This window comes from Equus caballus, chromosome 4 (genome assembly GCF_041296265.1).
Source record: "Equus caballus isolate H_3958 breed thoroughbred chromosome 4, TB-T2T, whole genome shotgun sequence".
Classification (NCBI taxonomy): domain Eukaryota; kingdom Metazoa; phylum Chordata; class Mammalia; order Perissodactyla; family Equidae; genus Equus; species Equus caballus.
Window position 1 is genome coordinate 3,496,292 of NC_091687.1, and position 18,206 is coordinate 3,514,497.

At 45.9% G+C, this 18,206-nt stretch overlaps 1 protein-coding gene across 10 annotated transcripts in view; it reads left to right on the plus strand.

Annotated features, from left to right (window-relative positions):
- The window catches only part of GSAP (gamma-secretase activating protein), a 79,641-nt gene extending 63,148 nt beyond the window's left edge, over nucleotides 1-16,493 (plus strand). For 4 of the 10 annotated variants that reach the window (XM_023638825.2, XM_023638827.2, XM_070265342.1 and 1 more), the window contains 10 exons: nucleotides 66-97; nucleotides 1,463-1,524; nucleotides 4,995-5,090; nucleotides 7,434-7,504; nucleotides 7,801-7,895; nucleotides 12,364-12,483; nucleotides 13,366-13,427; nucleotides 14,983-15,084; nucleotides 15,241-15,340; nucleotides 15,743-16,493. In XM_023638825.2, the coding sequence (XP_023494593.2) occupies nucleotides 66-97; nucleotides 1,463-1,524; nucleotides 4,995-5,090; nucleotides 7,434-7,504; nucleotides 7,801-7,895; nucleotides 12,364-12,483; nucleotides 13,366-13,427; nucleotides 14,983-15,084; nucleotides 15,241-15,340; nucleotides 15,743-15,834 (832 nt within the window). In that variant the 3' untranslated portion in view covers nucleotides 15,835-16,493. Of the gene's footprint in view, nucleotides 1-65; nucleotides 98-1,462; nucleotides 1,525-4,994; nucleotides 5,091-7,433; nucleotides 7,505-7,800; nucleotides 7,896-9,815; nucleotides 10,006-10,564; nucleotides 10,742-12,363; nucleotides 12,484-13,365; nucleotides 13,428-13,684; nucleotides 14,560-14,982; nucleotides 15,085-15,240; nucleotides 15,341-15,742 lie in introns of those variants that run through there. The other 6 variants (XR_011438075.1, XR_011438074.1, XM_023638826.2 and 3 more) reach the window with 6 other exon arrangements.
- The last annotated feature ends 1,713 nt before the right edge of the window (nucleotides 16,494-18,206 follow it).

Consider the following 18,206-nt stretch of genomic DNA (forward strand, 5'->3'; position numbering starts at 1 on the left):
TCATTGTTTGTTTTTTTTTTAAATAATATTTCCTGTGTCAATAACATTGGCTAATTTCTTTGTAGGGTGATTTCCAAGCTAGAAGCAAGGCATTTGGGTAAGAAAAGACCTGTAACAAAACCTCTGGGCTTCAGTCAGTGTTTTGTTTGTGACGCTGTTCTTCCTGCTCTGTGGGTTGGCAAGAAAACCGCCTCCAATCGTGTAATGAAGGCAACACCCTTTAATGTCTTCCTGTCAGTGGCCACCGGCCCCTTCCATGCCCGTCCTGGCACGGCGGCTGACTGTGCCTTTGCTGGAGGTGTCCCTGAGGGTTGGCCTTCTGCTTTGCATTATGTTTCCTCCTGGGGTTGGTCTAATGAACATGCCCTCTGGCTGGACCCACGGGGTGCACTTTGGCAACTCCCTTGCCTTAGGGCTGCTTTCTCTCCAGCTGTGGGATCAAGTCTTTGACTCTATGCTCCTTTCATTTTGGTTAACACTTGGGCCCCCAGTGGCTGGGTCAGAGGGGAACGAAGATGAGCAGCCTCCAGGTCAGCAGGTGGTTACGGGGAAGAGCGTGGGGTTGGAGCCAGCCGGACCCAGACTTAAACTCCAGCTGGGCCACATGCTAACGGTGTGCTCTTGGGGAAGCCATTTATCCATTTCGTGCGTTGTCCTCAGGGGACCTCCAAGGGGTCAAGAGGCATCGTGCCCTCCAGCAGGGAGTTGTCAGCCCGGGACCAGGGCGCTCCTGCCCTCTTGCTGGGCTGGGCCTCAGGCCTTCCGGGAGGGGAAGGGCGGGCAGCCACTGCTGTGAGGGGCGTGAGAGGGCAGGTCTTCCAAGGAGACCAGTTTGCCCGTCCCCCTCGGCTTGCTGGTGCCAAGCAAATCACGGTGGAGAAAGTGCCATTTGGCTTAACCTCACCTGTCACTTTTCCATCTGGATCCGCTTAACCTTTTCAGTCTGATAACTTGTGCCAATTGGTATTCTTTGCCCCAGGAATTGACGGGTCCCCTCAGGTCAGTAACTCCCCAAGTCCCTGGACTCCGGGGGGTCAGAAAGAAGGGAGTCATGCCATCCTGCCACCAAGTGCCCATCCTTGGGATCACAGGGTTAAGGGAGGCCCGGAGGCTCTGAGTCAGCGAAGCAGAGGTTCTCCAAGGTTCTCCGAGGGCGGTGAGGTCTCCTGTTGAAGACAAATCCCTTCCCGAGCCTGTTGGTGTTGCAAAGTGTGTCCTTGTTGTCTTGCCTTCCCACACTCTACCTCTCTGCTTCACAGAGCTCCCTGCGTGTCACCTGAGTGATAAGTTCAGCCTGCAGGACCAGGTCACACTTAGCTAATGAAAAGCTGTCATCCTATCAGGACACAAAGTGTTATGTTTTCCCAGTGAGTCAGAGCAGGGAAACCCAGGCTGCTTCCGCTTCCTTCTAGCCCGTTTCCTGGTTTCCTTCCTGCCTGACTGTTGCTCTGTTCAATTCCAGAGCCAAGGTTAACACCCCTCTTCCAGGAGGAAGACAATCACCAGAGGCTGCTGGTGGGGCTGGTAAGTGGTCTGCGGGCTCTTTGGGGGCTGGTGGACCATGGGGTCCAGGCACAGGGGAGAAGGCTGGGCTGTGCTTCTCATTCTGATCTTGTTTCATTCGTTCTTTTGACGCGCAGCCGCTGCCAGTCACTGAGGCCCTGTGTGTTGAGTGGGAAGCAGCACGTGTGTGATTTCTGCCCCCTTGGGACTTGTTGTCTAGTGAGGGAGACACACATTAACCAGTCACCCCAATAAATAGATAATTACGAAACATCGTAGGGAAATGTACGGCTTTGAGAGGAAAGAGCAACATCTCTGTGGCATTTGTATTCGGGGTTTCAAATACGACAGAATAAAGCAAATATGAGAAAAATATTTATAAGTACATATTCATACACTTAAACTAACTAGTTACACTACTTAACTAGTTAACACTAAACGTTCTAGTTAAAGTTTCCTTGGTAAATAGAAATGTCCAAACTTGATCCCAGAAGAAATAGAAAACCTGAAAGCACAATAACCATGAAATAGTTTGAAAAAAATGCCAGAAATTATCTCCAAAATGATCCCAAACGATTCAATGAGTTAGTTCTTTCAAACTTTTCAGGCCCGGATCATCCCCATGCTATGTAAAGTATTTGTGACAAAAGAGGGGAAGCTTCTTAATCACGTTAAAAAGCCAGCGTAACTTTAAAATCAAGATCTGACCATGACCACTTTTACTATTTGAAAACACATGGCCAAGTGGGGTTCTTTCCAGGAATGCTTAATATTAGGAAATATGTTAATGTAATTAATCACATCACTAGGTCAAAGAGGAGAAAAAGATAATCTCTATAGGTGTGAAAGTTGATTAAGAATAAAATTCCGCTCCTGGAATACGCTAACTCAGTGGGACAAAGGATAAAGAGTTTGATCCTAATATTCAACATCCTTCCTAATGGAATGTTGGAGTCATTCCCACTAAAATCAAAAGGAAGTTAAGGTTCCTTGCTATTTTCACTAAGATTTTATATTCTTCTGGAAGTTCTACCCAATGCAATAAAAAACAAAAGTAAAAGAAGATGCTATGATTGTCTAATGCCACAAACAAACAAAATAGTCAACTGGGAAAATGGAAAATAATAAGGAGCGAGTTAGTAAGCTGGTGATCCTATATTTATTTATTTTATTAGGATTAACCAGTTAGAAAAGATAGGGAAAAACAATATTCCATTTGCAAATTCTTAGCATCTAGGTTTAATACAATTACAACCAAAAAGCCGATGAAGCTTCTCTGACAGTCGACTAAGTGATTCATTTGACAAAATGCAGAGTGGGGCTGCCACCAGCAGACATCTAAACGGGTTGTTACCGACAGCGATAGAAGCAATATGGTGCTTGTGCAACAACAGACAGGAGACTCTAGTTTAAAGCTGAATTTTTAGTGTGTGATACATGAGGAATTTAAAAATCAATGTGGAAAGAAAGAATTTTAATCAGTCAGTGGTTGACTGTTTGGAAAAGGAAATTAAGTTAGATTCCTCCTTCCCCAAATGCCACCACTTTATCCCGTAAACCAGCAGAAATACCAGGTAGATTAAGGAGTCTGATATAAAAATTAACCTGTGTGAAAGAATTCGAATAAAATAAGTGGGTGGTTAAATGATACTGAAATAGAGAAGGCCTTTTAAGTATATTATTGAACATAGACATATAGGAAATGATAGATTGAAAACTTGAAACATGAACCAAAAAACAAAAAGGCAAAGAATAAATTTGGAAAAAATATTTGCAACTTATGGGATAAATGATTAACATTTGGTGTACAGATAAAGTTTATAAATCAGTAAGAGAACAACGCACCAAAAGGGAAATGGACGAAGGCCGTGACCAATGAATTTCCAGAAGTAAATTTAGGCCAAAAAGTCTTGAGTTGGGGGAGGGGAAGTAAAAAGGTGTTTTATGTTGCTGTAATCAAATGATAACAGAACAAGTATTTTGTCTGTCTGTCTGTTTGTTTGTTTGTTTGGTTGGTTGGTTGGGGTTTTTTTGGCTTGTCAAAAATGTAAAAGTCATACTAGGGAAGTTCAGAGTATGGGAATTGGACAGCCGTGTGCAATGCAGCTGAGAATTCGTGTGACCACAGAGGAAGGCATTTTGGCAATATCTCCACAAAACTGAAGTATGTGGCCCAACAAATTCCATTTCTAGAAATTTAATCTGACAAAATAATTGGGGATGTGGCAAACAGCTTTTGCATAAGGATTTTTTATGATGTTATTAACAATATTAAAAGAAATATCCCATATGTATAAGAAGGGAATAAATAGTTCAATTATAGTACATCCATAAAATTGAATACGTGCCTGCATTAAGACTAGTGTGATAAATATTTAATGACATAAACTATTACATGAAAAACAGATTATAAAACATTAGAATGAGCATCTACACCAAAAAAAGGAAAATTATAAAACCAAAATGTTAAGGTAGATTGTGGGATTTGGGGCAATTTTAATTTTCATCTTTATGATTAATGTAGAAAAAGCACAAAAAAATATATTATATCTTAAGTAGAAAAAAAGAGGGTTTTTTTGTTGTTCTAAGCCAAATCAATGAGCAGCTGCAGGAGACCGAATTGCGATAATACACCACTCTGTCTCGGCCCGGAATGCCATGGACTAAGTTTTACTGAGGGAGTCGTTTAGTTAAACCTGCTAACATGGAAGATAGATGCACGTGTGATGTCAGTTGTTCAATTCCCATGGGCTGTTTATTGGTGCAGGGATCTCTCTAGCCGGAAGGGTCTCTAGCTGAGAGGGGCACCCAGGCAGAAGGGAGAAAAAAGGAGGAAGAAGGAGAAGGAGAGAGAAAGGCAAAAGGTGGGGCGGGCTGGGAATGCCGCCCTGATTGGGGAGCCCCCAGATGATCAGAGCAGAGCGGGTTTGGAACAAGCGCTAGAATGAATATTTCTTTAACTTTGCGTGTCAGGAGGCTGCGTGGCACGTCTACATCTGTGTGCAGAGGAGGGTACCTGAAGCATTTCCTTTTTATTCCTAACCGTGTCTGTCCTTCCAAATACCCAAACCATTGCCCCTCTGCCCTACCCCCTTTAGCGCAGTCACGCCGTGTTTAGAGTTGTTCCCGTCAATTCCAGGGCCAGGAGCGGTAGACCTCGATCCTTTGGTGGATCCCAGAGCCTCTGACTCCTCAGTTAGTGACTTGCGCTGGCTGCTCTGGAGAATTCTCGCCAGGACCTGGAGGCTGCCTCTCAGCTGCTCACTGGGCTTGGGGTGGATCATGAGCAATTCCTCTTGGGGAAGACCTTGGTGCCCCTGATTGACGCCCGTCAGAGCGACACTGAGGGTGACGCATTCCTGCTGGTGGGATCTTCAGACCCAATACTTTTCATATTGATAAGGAATGTTAATAAATGGATCTAATTCAGACCACTTGCAGGCGTGAGTGGGTAGGCTGTGACTTCTGTCTCATCCATGTCCTGTTTTCAGATGGTGTCTGAACTCAAAGACCATCTTTTGAGACACCTACGGGGTGTAGAAAAGAAGAGAATTGAGCAGATGGTTCTGGACTACATTTCAAAACAGGTTGGTCTTGCTTTTTGTTCTCCACCCGCCCTGCCCCCACCCCAGCTCCCCCTCCCTGGCCCCGGCCTTCGGTATATGGTTCTCAGAATGTGGTTCAGTATGTTTTTCAAATTAGGTTTTTGGAGGTCGCCCATCCTCAGACCAGTATATTTGGTGCTGTAGATTGTGGAGAGGAAAAAAGAACCAAAAAGCAAAGAGAACTTGGTTTCGAAAGTGGTTTATTGCGCTCCTTTCAAATAGTGATTGCATGCCCACGGGAGCATACAACAGCGATGAATTTAGCATGGTTGCCAAATGTTCGCATCGTGTCTTGGCATCTTCCAGTTCCTTATTAAACAGTAGATAATCATTCTGTACATGGAGGTTTATGCAGACGTGAAAGAACTGGAACTTCAATTCTCAATTAGCTCCAATGGCCCAATTAGGCCAGATTCCAGCTCAGTTGTATACATACGAGCTTATTAGAGTTTGCTGATGAGATCAGCAGCTCACCTACCCGGTAGCCACTCACTGAAATTCTGTCATCCATATTAATAACACCAGTTCATGTGTTAATAGAAGTGATGTTGCAAACTGAATTTTGAGGCTGTCTTGAGTCTTTCAAAAAGCATGTGGAGTTGAGGCCTGCCCCTGCTTAGAACCTAAACATAAGATGCTGGACAAATGTTTAAAAGTATTTAAATGCACAGAAAGAGAACACTCTGTTTCTCCAAGTTGGGTAAGACCAGTATGCAAATGAGCCAATGTGCAAACATATACTTTTGCATTGAACTCTGGGAGATTAGTTAAATTTATTAGATATGGCCCTGTTTTAATTTCACGTTTCATCTTAAAGTTGCTGCCTTTTTTGTAGTCATTAGTGACTGTTTTTAAATAATATCTTTGACTGTCTACAGTGAGGTTTGAGTTTCATAGTTTTTAATATACGAGGAAAGAGGGGCCAGTCCGGTGGCTCAGCGGTTAAGTTTGCACATTCTGTTTTGGCAGCCCGGGGTTCGCCAGTTCGGATCCTCGGTGCGGACATGGCACTGCTTATGAGGCCACGCTGTGGTAGGCATCCCGTGTATAAAGTAGAGGAAGATGGGCACAGATGTTAGCTCATGGCCAGTCTTCCTCAGCAAAAAGAGGAGGATTGGCAGCAGATGTTAGCTCAGGGCTAATCTTCCTCAAAAAAACAAAAAATACGTATATACTAGGAGAGGTTGGTATTCTCATACACTGATCCTTATAATCAGGGCACTGGACCTTTATGCAATTCTCCTTTGCAGTAGTACTGTCCTGAGGAGCTCACTTGGTCAGTGTGTTTCTCATCTTCCCCGTGTTGATATTAACTTGATTTTTCAGTCCTTTAATAACACACAGCTGTTTAACATGTCCACCTGTCACCTTTCTTTCTGTTGACTTTAAATTTCACCTTCCCAAGTGTTAAGGGTTTTGGTTCAAGCGTCATTCTTCCCATAGTTAGTTGTATAAAAGTTTCAACACTATTTTGTGTTAACAACCCCCTAGGACCCATAGGACCAGAAATGGTACAGATGTAGGCTCAGAAAACTCAGCACCCCTGACTTTCCTCCTCATCAGCCTCCGACTGAGGCCAGACCTGCCTGCCCCTGCCCGGCAGCGAACGGCCACGACCCCCGGCCCCTCTCAGGAGGGTGGCCGCACGGCTTTTCCAAAACAAATCCGCGGAAGTTGCCGCAGAGCCTGTCGATATTGCTTACGCGTTGTCTTCCCTGATTTCAGCCAGAGAAACTGAGAATCTCTGTCATTGAGAATCAGAAACCTGCCTCTGTGCCTGGATGAGGCCCTTTCTGATGCCCACGTGGGCACAAGTGCATTCAAGGCTGATCACAGCTTCGCGGGCACTGCCCTGTTGCTGACAAACTAGAAAAATGTAGAATCTGGACTTGAACCCGGTCTCAGTCCACACCACAGCTTATGCTCAGGACCTCCATTCTATTTAGTGTCTCCTTCCTTCCGACTGCCGGCTTTAGCCCTTGCCACGTACTAGTCCTGGAACAAACCCGGCTGCCCTTGACCTTCACCGATGGACAAGGGCCTGGGGGTGTGAGCGGCGGGGCCTGCTGGCCAGGCCAGGAAGCTCGGCCGGGGCGCTGCCCACACGGACAGAGGGTGCTCTGTTAGGCTCTGGGGCTCCCTTTCAGTCTCCCCGTTTTGGATTCCAGTGCCTCAGAACGGATCTCAGAGAGGCTGGTTCCGTGTCCGGGCCCAGCCTGAGTGCCAGCCGCCCGGAACATGCCCGGGAGAGCTGTCGCGGGCCAGCCGTGGGGTCCCTGAGGGAGAGAGTATGAGCGGAGGTTAACAGACTGTCTCTCCCTCCAGCTGGATCTCATCTGCCAAATCCTGGAAGCCAGCTGGAGGAAACACAACCTTCACCCCTGGATTTTCCACTTGTACGCAAGTATTTCTCTCTCTTATCGTGGTGCACAGAGGGCCAAAGCGGCTGATTGCTGCCCGTGTCAGCAAAGCCTTTTTGAAGCTTACAGTTATCATTATCGTTTACCTTCCTGTTGTTAGAGTCTGGGCACTGGGCTGGCGGTCGCCATCGTATCTAGGAGGGTTTTGGTGAGGCATAGCCCCTCGTGCTTAGCATGACTTCCCTCTGCACGTGGCACCCTGAGCCTCGCTTAGACAACAGCGGTTGTAGAGACGAGCTCCGCGGCTCACGTGCTGCTCTGTGTTTACCCAGCAACAGGCGGGCGAGCGCCGCTGAATTCGCAGTCTTTCACATCATGACCAGGATTCTGGAAGCTACTCACAGTTTGTTTTTACCTCTGCCCCCTGGTAAGTCTGGGCTCTTTTGTCCTTTGTGGTAAGAAGTGTGCTCTTTCTTCTTCCCGAGGGGCCTGGACTTCGGCACATTAAGTTCAAGGATGAGCCCTCCTGTGCGTGAGGGGTTGGGCGTCTGCTGTCACCGTGGGAGCTGGGCCGGGGGTTGGTCTCTGCTCACCGGTTCTCTCCAGACTGTGGAACTCTGCTGCAGCTTGTCACTCACTTTGGGGGGGGTCTAGGCTGGTCCCCTGCAACTTTCTAGGATGCTTTGAGCCAGTGGAGCTGATTTAGGAAGATCTTTCTCTGATGTCTCCAGGCCTAGTTTATCTGATCGAGAAAGTTAACACTCAGGCGGAAGTGGGTCTGGCTGGGTGTCAGACATTGAGTTCTTTTTTTTTTTTTTTTTTGAGGAAGATTAGCCCTGAGCTAACATCTGCCAATCCTCATCTTTTTGCTGAGGAAGGCTGGCCCTGAGCTAACATCCGTGCCCATCTTCCTCTACTTTATATGTGGGACGTCTGCCACAGCATGGCTTGACAAGTGTGCCATGTCCGCATCCGGTATCCAAACTGGCGAACCCCAGGCCGCCGAAGCGGAACGTGCACACTTAACCACTGCGCCACTGGGCTGACATTGAGTTCTTAAGTGCTTGGAAGCTATAAGTTTTCCTTAGGATTTGGAAACAGGACCAAATCAGGCCTGAAAACACCCTTGGCATGTGTGTATGTGCTCATTCATTTAATTGGTCATTTGTCCATTCAATCAACAAACATTTACTGAGCAATTGTAACATGCCAGGTGCTGTGCTAAAAATTAGAGCAGTTACAAAAATTAACAAAAGTCTAATTGGGAAGATGTGCATATAAATCAGTATTCATTATAAGAGACAAATAAGCTCCCATTTGGTATAAACTACCTGCCTTATATTCATTACAGATAAGTTCTGAGGAGTATTAAGCTTTCTGATAGCCGTCACTACATAGTATATATCAGCTAGTTTTATTTAATCTCTCCGTTCATACACATCTATCCATCCATCATCCTTCCATCATTAATTCATTCCTTTATTCATTCACTTTAGGCCAACATGTATATGGTGCCCATTTTGTGCTTGGTACTGTTCTAAGTACTTTACGCAATTTAGCACATTTAATTTTCATTCCAACAATCCTAAGTGGTAGGAGTTTAAGTTGAACCACGTTAAATTGTTGATATCCAACCAGGTTTTGACCAACAACAGTGGCACTTTCATAGGGTTCCACTTAATATTATTCCCATTTTATAAATGGTGCCATTGAGGCACAGAAAGTTTAAGTAACTTGCATAAAGTCACACAGCTATTAAGCAACAGAGCCAGTATTCAAATCCAGGCAGTGTGGCTCCAAAATCTGTGCTTTTAACTACTATTCTGTGCTGCCTCTTGAATTTTATATTCCAGTTGAATTATTTGATGCTGAAACTTTGGCTATTTATGGGCCCTGAAAACCCGCACAGCACCTCTCAGCCTCCCTGCTTTTGTGATAGTTTGGGCTTGTTCACGCTGTCTTTCTCCATACCCCTTATCTGATAGGGTCTGCTTGTAGGGGGGGCATAGAAGGAGTGTCTGTTGACTTTGTAGGGATCTGAAAGTGACGATTCTTGTGGAGAATGGATGTCTTTAAATGATCCCAATGGAATCTGAATTACGAAATGCCCTCTAGAAAGACTGAAGGGATTTCATGTAAACTTTCTGTGGCTTTCTGGCTTAAATTCCTGATTATTTGTCACTAACACAAAAGGCTTGGTAGAGGAGTGGACTGACACTTTCAGATTTGTTCATCCTGGACGTTCAAGCTCCTTTTGTAAATAAATGAAACTGACTTACTGGGGACAATATTATTTGTGGGAGCTCATAAAAATCCACTTTCTACAGAATATCGCCTTCCTCCACAGGGACGGATAAGGAAGGAAAACAAAATGTCATCCATGGTGATTGAGAATTATTGTGAGTAAGACTTAATGGCTTGTGTCCATGGATCCAGTAAGGAGAGCAATTTCTCTCTCTCCTTTTCTCTGAAATGTTCATGTGACATGGAAATAGAGGCGAAGCGATGCCGGGTCGTGTGTGTGTGTAAATACTTGGCATTTTTTTGCGTATAGGTATAAATGTGCTTGCTTGCCAGGCCTGCTGGAGCAGTAAGAACTGTTTGAGTTCCAAGCGTCAGAAACTTGTCGCCCGAATTGTTTAAAGCAAAAAGGGAATGAGCACCACGAAAAGGAAGTCATGGTTGAGAGCTGGAGCGTTTGCAGTTTAAGAGGGACCGGTGGTCCCCTCGCTGGCGAGAGAAGACCCGGAGCCTGGAGGGCGAGGACGGGCTGGTGGAGAAGCTCGCTCTTCGGGCACGGCTGCCTGCTGGCGGCCCATTTGCTCTGTCGCTTAGAGCTGATGCGCAGAGAGGGGGCCGAGGGTGGGCTGTTGGATTTGGGGCTGTGCCCTGGCATTAGAGGAGGCAGGGCCCCAGGGACCGTTAGGGCATGGACGCAGGACCAGAGAAGGAATTTCGAATCCAGGAAATCTATGATAAACTTTTCTTCAGAAACAATTTGTCACTGTTTTTAATCCTGGGAAGAATGTCCAAATCCATTTGAAAAGTCTCATGTTGTTGAGCAGCTGGTAAAAGCACTGTTTTTTTTGGATTCAGGGAAGCTAGTGGCCTCCTCTCGTTGTTAGCCCGTTCACATCTGCTGTGAGCAGAGTCTGCACTTTGTGTGAGCCTGGACGCTGCCAGGACTCCGGACTCAAGTCCCCCACTGCTCTTGACTCATGTGCTCAGAGGGGAGCCTCCGTGATTTCTCTGAGGCAAGTCCCTGCCCTTTGGCCATCGTTTCTTCGTCACGCAGGCTCCCAAGCTTAGGCCGCGAGTCTTTGGCTCTCCACACTCACATCCGATCTGTCTCCGAGGGTACCTGCTGCTGTGCCTCTCCGACCCCTTCCTTCTCGTTCCCTTCTGGGCCCTCATTCCATCCTGCCCGGCGTCGTCCAGTCGCCTCCTGACAGGTCCTCCTTCCTCCTGGAGCAAACTGTTCCTCCAGCCGCCTTTGCCTGTTGCCATTTTCATACTCCCAACGTAAAGCTCAGATCCTCTTTCCATCCTGCTCGAAAGCTGTCAGGGCCCCCATGAAGTTTACTAAATAATACATTTCTTGGGATTCATTGACTAAACCTTTCCAGCTTTACCTTCCATCCTTCCTTTTGCACACCAGACCCCAACTCAACTGGATGACACAGTCCTTTCTCAACACGCGCCATGCTGTCTCATCTTTGGGCCTGTGTTCATGTTGTCCCGTTAACCCACCTACCAGTCACCGAGGACAAGGTTGTGGTTAAAAGCCGAGGCTACAATCCCACAGCCTGCGTTCACATTTCCGCTCTGCCGCTTACTATGTATAGGATGCTGGGCGTGTCTCTGAGCTCCTGAGAATCTCGGTTTCCCCACTTAGAAAGTGGGGTCACCTCACGGCGTCTGTGAGGGTGGGGTGCCAGTGCGTGGACTGAAGGCCCCGCACGTGGTTGGTGTTGGTCACTGCTGTTACACCACGTGCTGTGCTCGTCATAGCCCGGCTCTAGGCTCAGAGCGGGAGGCTCAGAAAGGCTGAGTTACCTACACCTAGGAAGCACAGCAGGACCGGAGCCTCGGTCTGCTCATGCTGACCCTGCTTTTACTGCTGTCTCCACTCGGAGACTGTCTCACCTTGTTCCCACGCGCGGGACCTGCATTCACCCCCCAGAGCTCCGCTCACGTGCGTCTTGTCCAGGAGGCTTTTCTGATTCTCTCCTGGCCTGCCAGCGGCCTCTCGCGTGGAAGCTTTTCTTCTCCTTCATGCTTAGTGGTGCACGTAGAGCTCTGGCTCTGTGGGCGCCGGGGAGCCCTGCGCATGGAGACGGCAGCTGGAGAGCGCGCCTTCCTCCGTCATCTGCTGTCAGACTGTATCGTTTTAATTCTTCTTCTCTATAATCTAGTCCAAGACCGCGAAAGCCTTTCTCTAGGGCCTACCCAGAGATCAGGCATAGAGACTGCCCCCTTCTGGTCCAAATTTTGTCCCCTTCCCCAAAATGGTCCCCGTCCACCAGCCCTTCAGCCTGAGCATGTGGAATGGAAGCTCTCCTGTTACTTTTCCCCGCTGGCCATTTTGCCGTGGAATTGCAAACCTATTAAACAGTGAAACCATTTTTCACGGGGCAGGCCTTGCGCTCTTTTTGCCTAGGAAGGGGCACAAGGTGAAGGGAACTCAGACTCACTGGGAACTGACTGGATACCCAGCACAATGCTTAGGCGATGATAGTACAAAGAAGGGCGCTTGGACCTCGTTTTCAAGGAGCGTTCATTTGACTCTGGGTGCTGAGCACTGAGTTAGTGCTGTGTTAACATCGCCAGACTCGTCCCCTCTGGAAGGTGGGATGCTGGCCAACCGTGTTTGCCTCTCGGGTCCCTCCTCCCAGGGTTCCACACTCTGCACACGGTCCTCGGCGTGCGCTGTCTCCCTTTGCACAACCTGCTGCATTACATTGATAACGGGGTGTTGCTTCTCACGGAAACGGCCGTCACCAGGCTCATGAAAGGTAAGAGGCTCCCAGGTGGCCAGCGTGCTCCTCCCAGTCTGAGCACCACCCACGGGTGGCTCTGTGGGCGTGCCACCTGGGTGGGCGCGCAGGGCCCTGCCGCCCTCAGAAGGGCCCCACGCCCCGTTGAATGCTCTGCATTAAATCTTGAATTCTTACTATTTGAACAAGGGGTTCCTCATTTTCACGTGCAGTAGGCCCCATAAATGGCACAGCTGGTCCCTCGGAGGGCAGATCGCTTCCTGTAACCCCCATCGGGCCAATTTGAAGGCCTTCGCCCCTCAAGAGGCCCCACAGGGCTCTCAGTACACACTTGGCTGTTAGATTCCTTTTCTGTACAAGAGGGCACTTGAGGACAAGGAGACTGAAGGCTCAATTTCTCAAGAAAATGTCATGAAATGGCTGACTTTCAGCTGACTAACTTGGTCATCTCCAAGTTAGACTTGAAATGCAAGAAAAATTAGGGAGAAATGCAGGCTTATGTGAATTTAGACTTTAAATCATGTGTGTAGTGGAATCACTCTCACATAAATTATTCAGTTGTGGTATTTTATAGAGGAGTTTTGTTAATACATATTAAAGTGCTTGCCGTTCCGCGAGGTGCCTTCTGTTTCAGGTTAGCCGGTAAAATTGCGTTGTGACAGGCAGCCAGTTACAGAACCGTGTCCCATGATAGGTACAAACAGCTTCATTGCAAAATCTCTTTTTATGCAGAGAGACACAAACTCAAAACTTCAGAGCGTTGTCAGACTTTGCTTGAAACACAAGGCTGGGACGTGTGTTAGAAGCATGAAGCACTCAAGTATTATTAGCTTGCTCAGGTATTCAAATGGAGCTTGCTTGTTTTTTTTCATTTTTGCCCATTTCTAAACTTTCTTATAGATCTGGACAACACAGAGAAAAGTGAAAAACTGAAATTCAGCATCATTGTGCGACTTCCTCCGGTAAGCCTGAATTATCTTTTATTTTCTCCCTAACCCTTGGCATGAACCTCCTTCCGTTTTTTCTTGCAAGAAGAGCAGTTAGTTGCTTTGGGCTAAAGTCAGTGGAATTGTTTGACTTCTCAGCCCTCTCCAAGCCACCCCGTCCGTCCCCACCCCTCCCTCGGCGGCTCCCCTGGGCCTGCACAGGGCTCGCTCCCCTGGCTTTGTAATGCCTTGGCACAGCCCACCTAGAACATTTAGCCATTTTCTCCTCTTAGGAAACCACACTAATATTTACATCTGTGAGTCCGAGGCGACGGAGAGGGGAAACATGTGCTCTTGGCCTTTAAACTGATAAGAAATTTAAATACAGGTGAGGTCAGAAGGTTCTGGAACCGCATTTCCTCCCACTGTCGTGCCCACCCTGGCAGGAAAGCACTCCTGGGTCAAAGGAAGAACCAGAAACACGAGGGAAGGGGTTACACAGGCTCTCTTTGTTTTTGTGGGGGATATTAGCTCTTAGAGTCAGAAATACTGTGAGAACGTGAAATTCCACGGCAAGGTCTTCAGAGCCCCTGACCCTGACGCCCTGGCCCTCGAGCCTGAGCCGGCTCCGTGTGCTGTTTACATGCCTCGCACGGCACTCCATCTCTGGCATGGTCCTCCCACAAGGAGATGTCCATTGCCTTCTGGACCTAATCGTCTTGCTTTGTAACACCCTCTCCCCTCATGGGTTTAGGGAAGCAAAGGCAGGAATGGAAAACAAAGCATATTTTCCAGGGCTAGGTCTCTCTGAGGAATATCCCTGAACTTTTAGTTTGGTCTCCAAATTTGATTTTTTTTGCCTCCTTCTCTTAGGGAATTAAAATTTTCTGGGCAAGACACGGGCAAAGAGGTTGATCTAAACGTGCCTACAACCTTTAGTTTCCTATCAAGACATCACTTGGGGTTGGCATGCAGATGCCCAGTTTTGAAGAATAGCAGATGAACTCCATTTCAGAAAAAGAATTTAGCGACATTGATGTACAATCTGCTTTTACCTCAGGCTGCATTTAAGGGAGTATTTATTCAAAATTCAGAAGCACACCTCATAGGGAACGGCCTTTCAACAAGAGTCATTAACCATCAAGGGCCTGTCTTGTAGATGAACCAGGTACCGTGGAATAATACTTTAAAAATTATGACTAGATATAAGGTCCATTTGCTTAATGCAGTGTGAGCTATATTCTCCTATTTTTTCCATCCTTTTATTTTTTTTGTTGACTTTATTTTTTTAGAGTAGTTTGAGGTTCACAGCAAAATTACGTGGAAGCTACAGAGATTCCCATGTACCCCCTGCCCCCACACATGCCCAGCCTCCCCCCCACTGTCAGCATCTCCCACCAGAGGGTACATTTGTTACAACTGATGAGCCCACCCTGACACGTCATAGTTACCCGAAGTCCATATTAGGGTTCACTCTTCGTGTTCACCCTGTGAGTTTGGACGAATGTGTAATGAGATGTATCCATCATTATAGTGTCATACAGGGTACTTTCACTGCCCTAAAAATCCTCCTCTACATATCTTTCAATAGCTTATTGGTCAGAAGATCTGTCGACTTTGGGACCATCCTATGAGTTCTAACATTATTTCACGGAACCATGTGAAGCGACTGCTTCAGGACTATAAGAAACAGGTGAGTCTGTGTGAAAGCGCAGCCCCACTAAATGTTTTTTGGGTCCTGTTTGCCCCATTTTAACAGATCCCTAAGGACAGCAATTGTAGTTCTTAGCATTTTCAGTTGGCGCTTGTTTTGAAGCGTCAACTGAGACCAGAGCTGTTTCCCTTTTAGCCCCGGAGTTCTGTGATTGACAAGTCGTCGTACAGTGTAGAGTTTCTGCCTCTGAACTACTTCACTGGAATCCTGACAGATATAGAATCCTCCAGTCGAGGTAATTCACGCCTCTGCTCTCCCGTGTCCCTGCGTTTCCCTTGACACGGCAGTCAGTCCCTGTTCACCACTGTGTACCTTTTTCTTTCCAAAATATCCCTTACTTATAAGTAGGTCCTTAATGAAATTGGTTTTAATTAGCAATACACAGTTTACTACCTAGAGTAAATTCCCAAAGGAGTAATCACGTTTGAGGTCTTAAAAGGGTTTAAGAGGTTAAAAACTCATGTGGTTGATGCGAATGGCCTTTCTTGGTGCTGAGGTTTAATGAATTTTAACAACACATTCTCAGAATAACGTGTTTTCCCAGAATATAAAAATAATTATGATTCAGTGAGTGTGGGCACAATGTTATCAACGTTCCATGGCTTCATAATCACTCTTTTCTGTCTCTTTTTTCCAGCTCTGAATGCTTTTGAAGGACATGACAATGTGGACGCAAAATTTGTCGAGGAAGCCGCTCTGAAGCACACCACGGTGCTTTTGGGCTTATAAAAGAGGAAACGCAATTCTCTCCGCTTCCAATATTTTCATCTTGCTCATTGGCTCTACTTCTGTTGACGATTCTTGAGCAATATTTAAAATTGGTACCCCAGACCAGAATAGAGTGTGGGCCGTCTGGATCTCAGTCCAGCACCTGTCCAGACGGACCTGCACAGTGCTCCCTCATCCAAGTTTTGAACAGCAGCTGAGCAGTCAGGTACGGAGAGATGACAAACGGTCCAGGGAGGAGGCAGTGGCATAAATGATGCTCCTCCTGGTGACTTATCTTCCTCGCGCTTTATAGGCCAAAAGCTGCCTTCTGTTGCACTCTGAAATAAAATGTGCTTTAAAAATGTAGGGAACAGTGCTTAGAAAAACAAAAACTAGATGTGTCATTGAAAATAACATATGACAAGTGGAAAAATTAAATATTGCATAAAAACTGTGTTTGGAAATAGAATACTTTTTAAAAAACTGAATTTGGACTAAGTCAAATCTGCTATTTTCCAATATAGAATAATTTGTAACATACAACAATTTGTACATACAGTATTTAGAGTAGGATTTGTCTTTGTGATGGTTCAAATGGGACTGTATTTAATATTTTAAAGTTTTTTTATATTTATAAAAGTTTGATTTATTAATGTCTTATTAAAAAAATGGGAAGTTTTGGCCTGGCTCTTTTGTGCTTTCAACATAGCCTTTTTATTCCATCCACGAATCATGAGTCCGTGAACATGGCCCTTCAAAGGCCCCCATGACACCAAACTAGTTCTCTCTTTTTTCCTCTCTCTCCTACAGTGACTTCATTCTGACCCTTAATTACAGTTGCTGCCTGGAGTCAGCTCAGAACCCTTCACTTTTCTTTCTTCACACTGTTTCCCTCATTGAACTTGTGAAATTTTAATGATTATAAGAAGTATTACTAGCTGGTATAATAATTCAATTTTTTATTTTTATTTTTGGTGAGGAAGATTGGCCCTGAGCTAACATCTGTGCCAACCTCCCTCTATTTTGTATGTGGGTCGCTGCCACAGCATGGCTTGATGAGCGGTGCGTAGGTCCACTCCTGGGATCTGAACCCACAAACCCAGGCCACCAAAGCAGAGCACACGAACTTAACCACTACGCCACTGGGCCGGCCCCTCAACTTCTTTTTAAAATCATTATTGTGTTCTGAAAATCGTCCTCTCCTGCAGAATTTCCCTTTTTGGTCAAATACTTTGTGGTCACTGAGTCTCAAGATCTTGGAGCCGTCTCAGCAAGGCAGTGCTGATATTTTCTCTTGATAAGATCACTATTTTTCATTCCCTACCCTGTTCTTTTCATGCTAGGGTTGTTTCAGTCGCTTTCTAAAGTCTAATTCATCTGACTTATATTTGAGATAAACTCTAGTTTGACCTGTCACTCCTCTGCTCATAATTCTTCAATAACATGCCCTTCGTTACAGGATAAAACCCAAACTCCTTGACACACACGGTCTCCCAAACCCCGAACTTACACAGTTTCCCGATGTGAACACGCTGCTCCCGCCGGGCCAGACCACTGCACCTTGAACCCAACTTGTGTCTTCTTACTTCCAAGCCTTGCTCAGGCTCCTTCCCCACCTGGAATCTCCTCTCCACCTATGGAAATCTTGTTTATGCTTAAGGGCCAGATAAACATTCCATGGGACCGTGGTCCCTGGCCATTCCAACACACAGTGGCGCCTTCCCCTCTGAGCCAGTAGCACACGTTGTGAAACTTAAGCATATGATTCCTCCGACACAGGAGCTGGTTTGGAGCGTGCAGTATTTCTTTGTATTAACCACATAGCTTACGCAGAGTCACTCCTCATAGGCGCTCCCGTGTAATTGCTTTTGAGCAGCTTCACAGCAATCAGGTTAGAGCCAGGACTTGTAGACTGAGAACGAGCTCAAATTTCCCTCCAATCTGGCAGGATGGGGGCTCGGAGCAGATTTTGTTTGATTTAGCAAAATAAAGGGATGTGATATTTCTCACTCCCACAGCTGTGAAATAAAATTCATAACTGATACCAATATGAAATAAAGAGAGTTTGAGCATATTAAGGAATTTAAAATCACAGATTTCAAATCTACATGTGTATTTTTATATGTGAAAAAGTGTAAAAACAAAATTAGGAAAATATACTTGGGTGAAATGCAATAAAATTAGAGTAATGAAGTAAGTGGAACTGGCCTCATTTTCAACTCTTTCATGTGCAAAGTTATAAATATTTTCAGTGAAATTTTGAAAAATCTGGTATCAGAACTTAGAATAATCATGAATTTATTTGCATATAACGTTGTGAAAAATTTAGATCTATAAGAAAGATAAATCGGGGCATAATTATTTTTGTAGCAAAAGGGTTCTTTCCTTGTAAA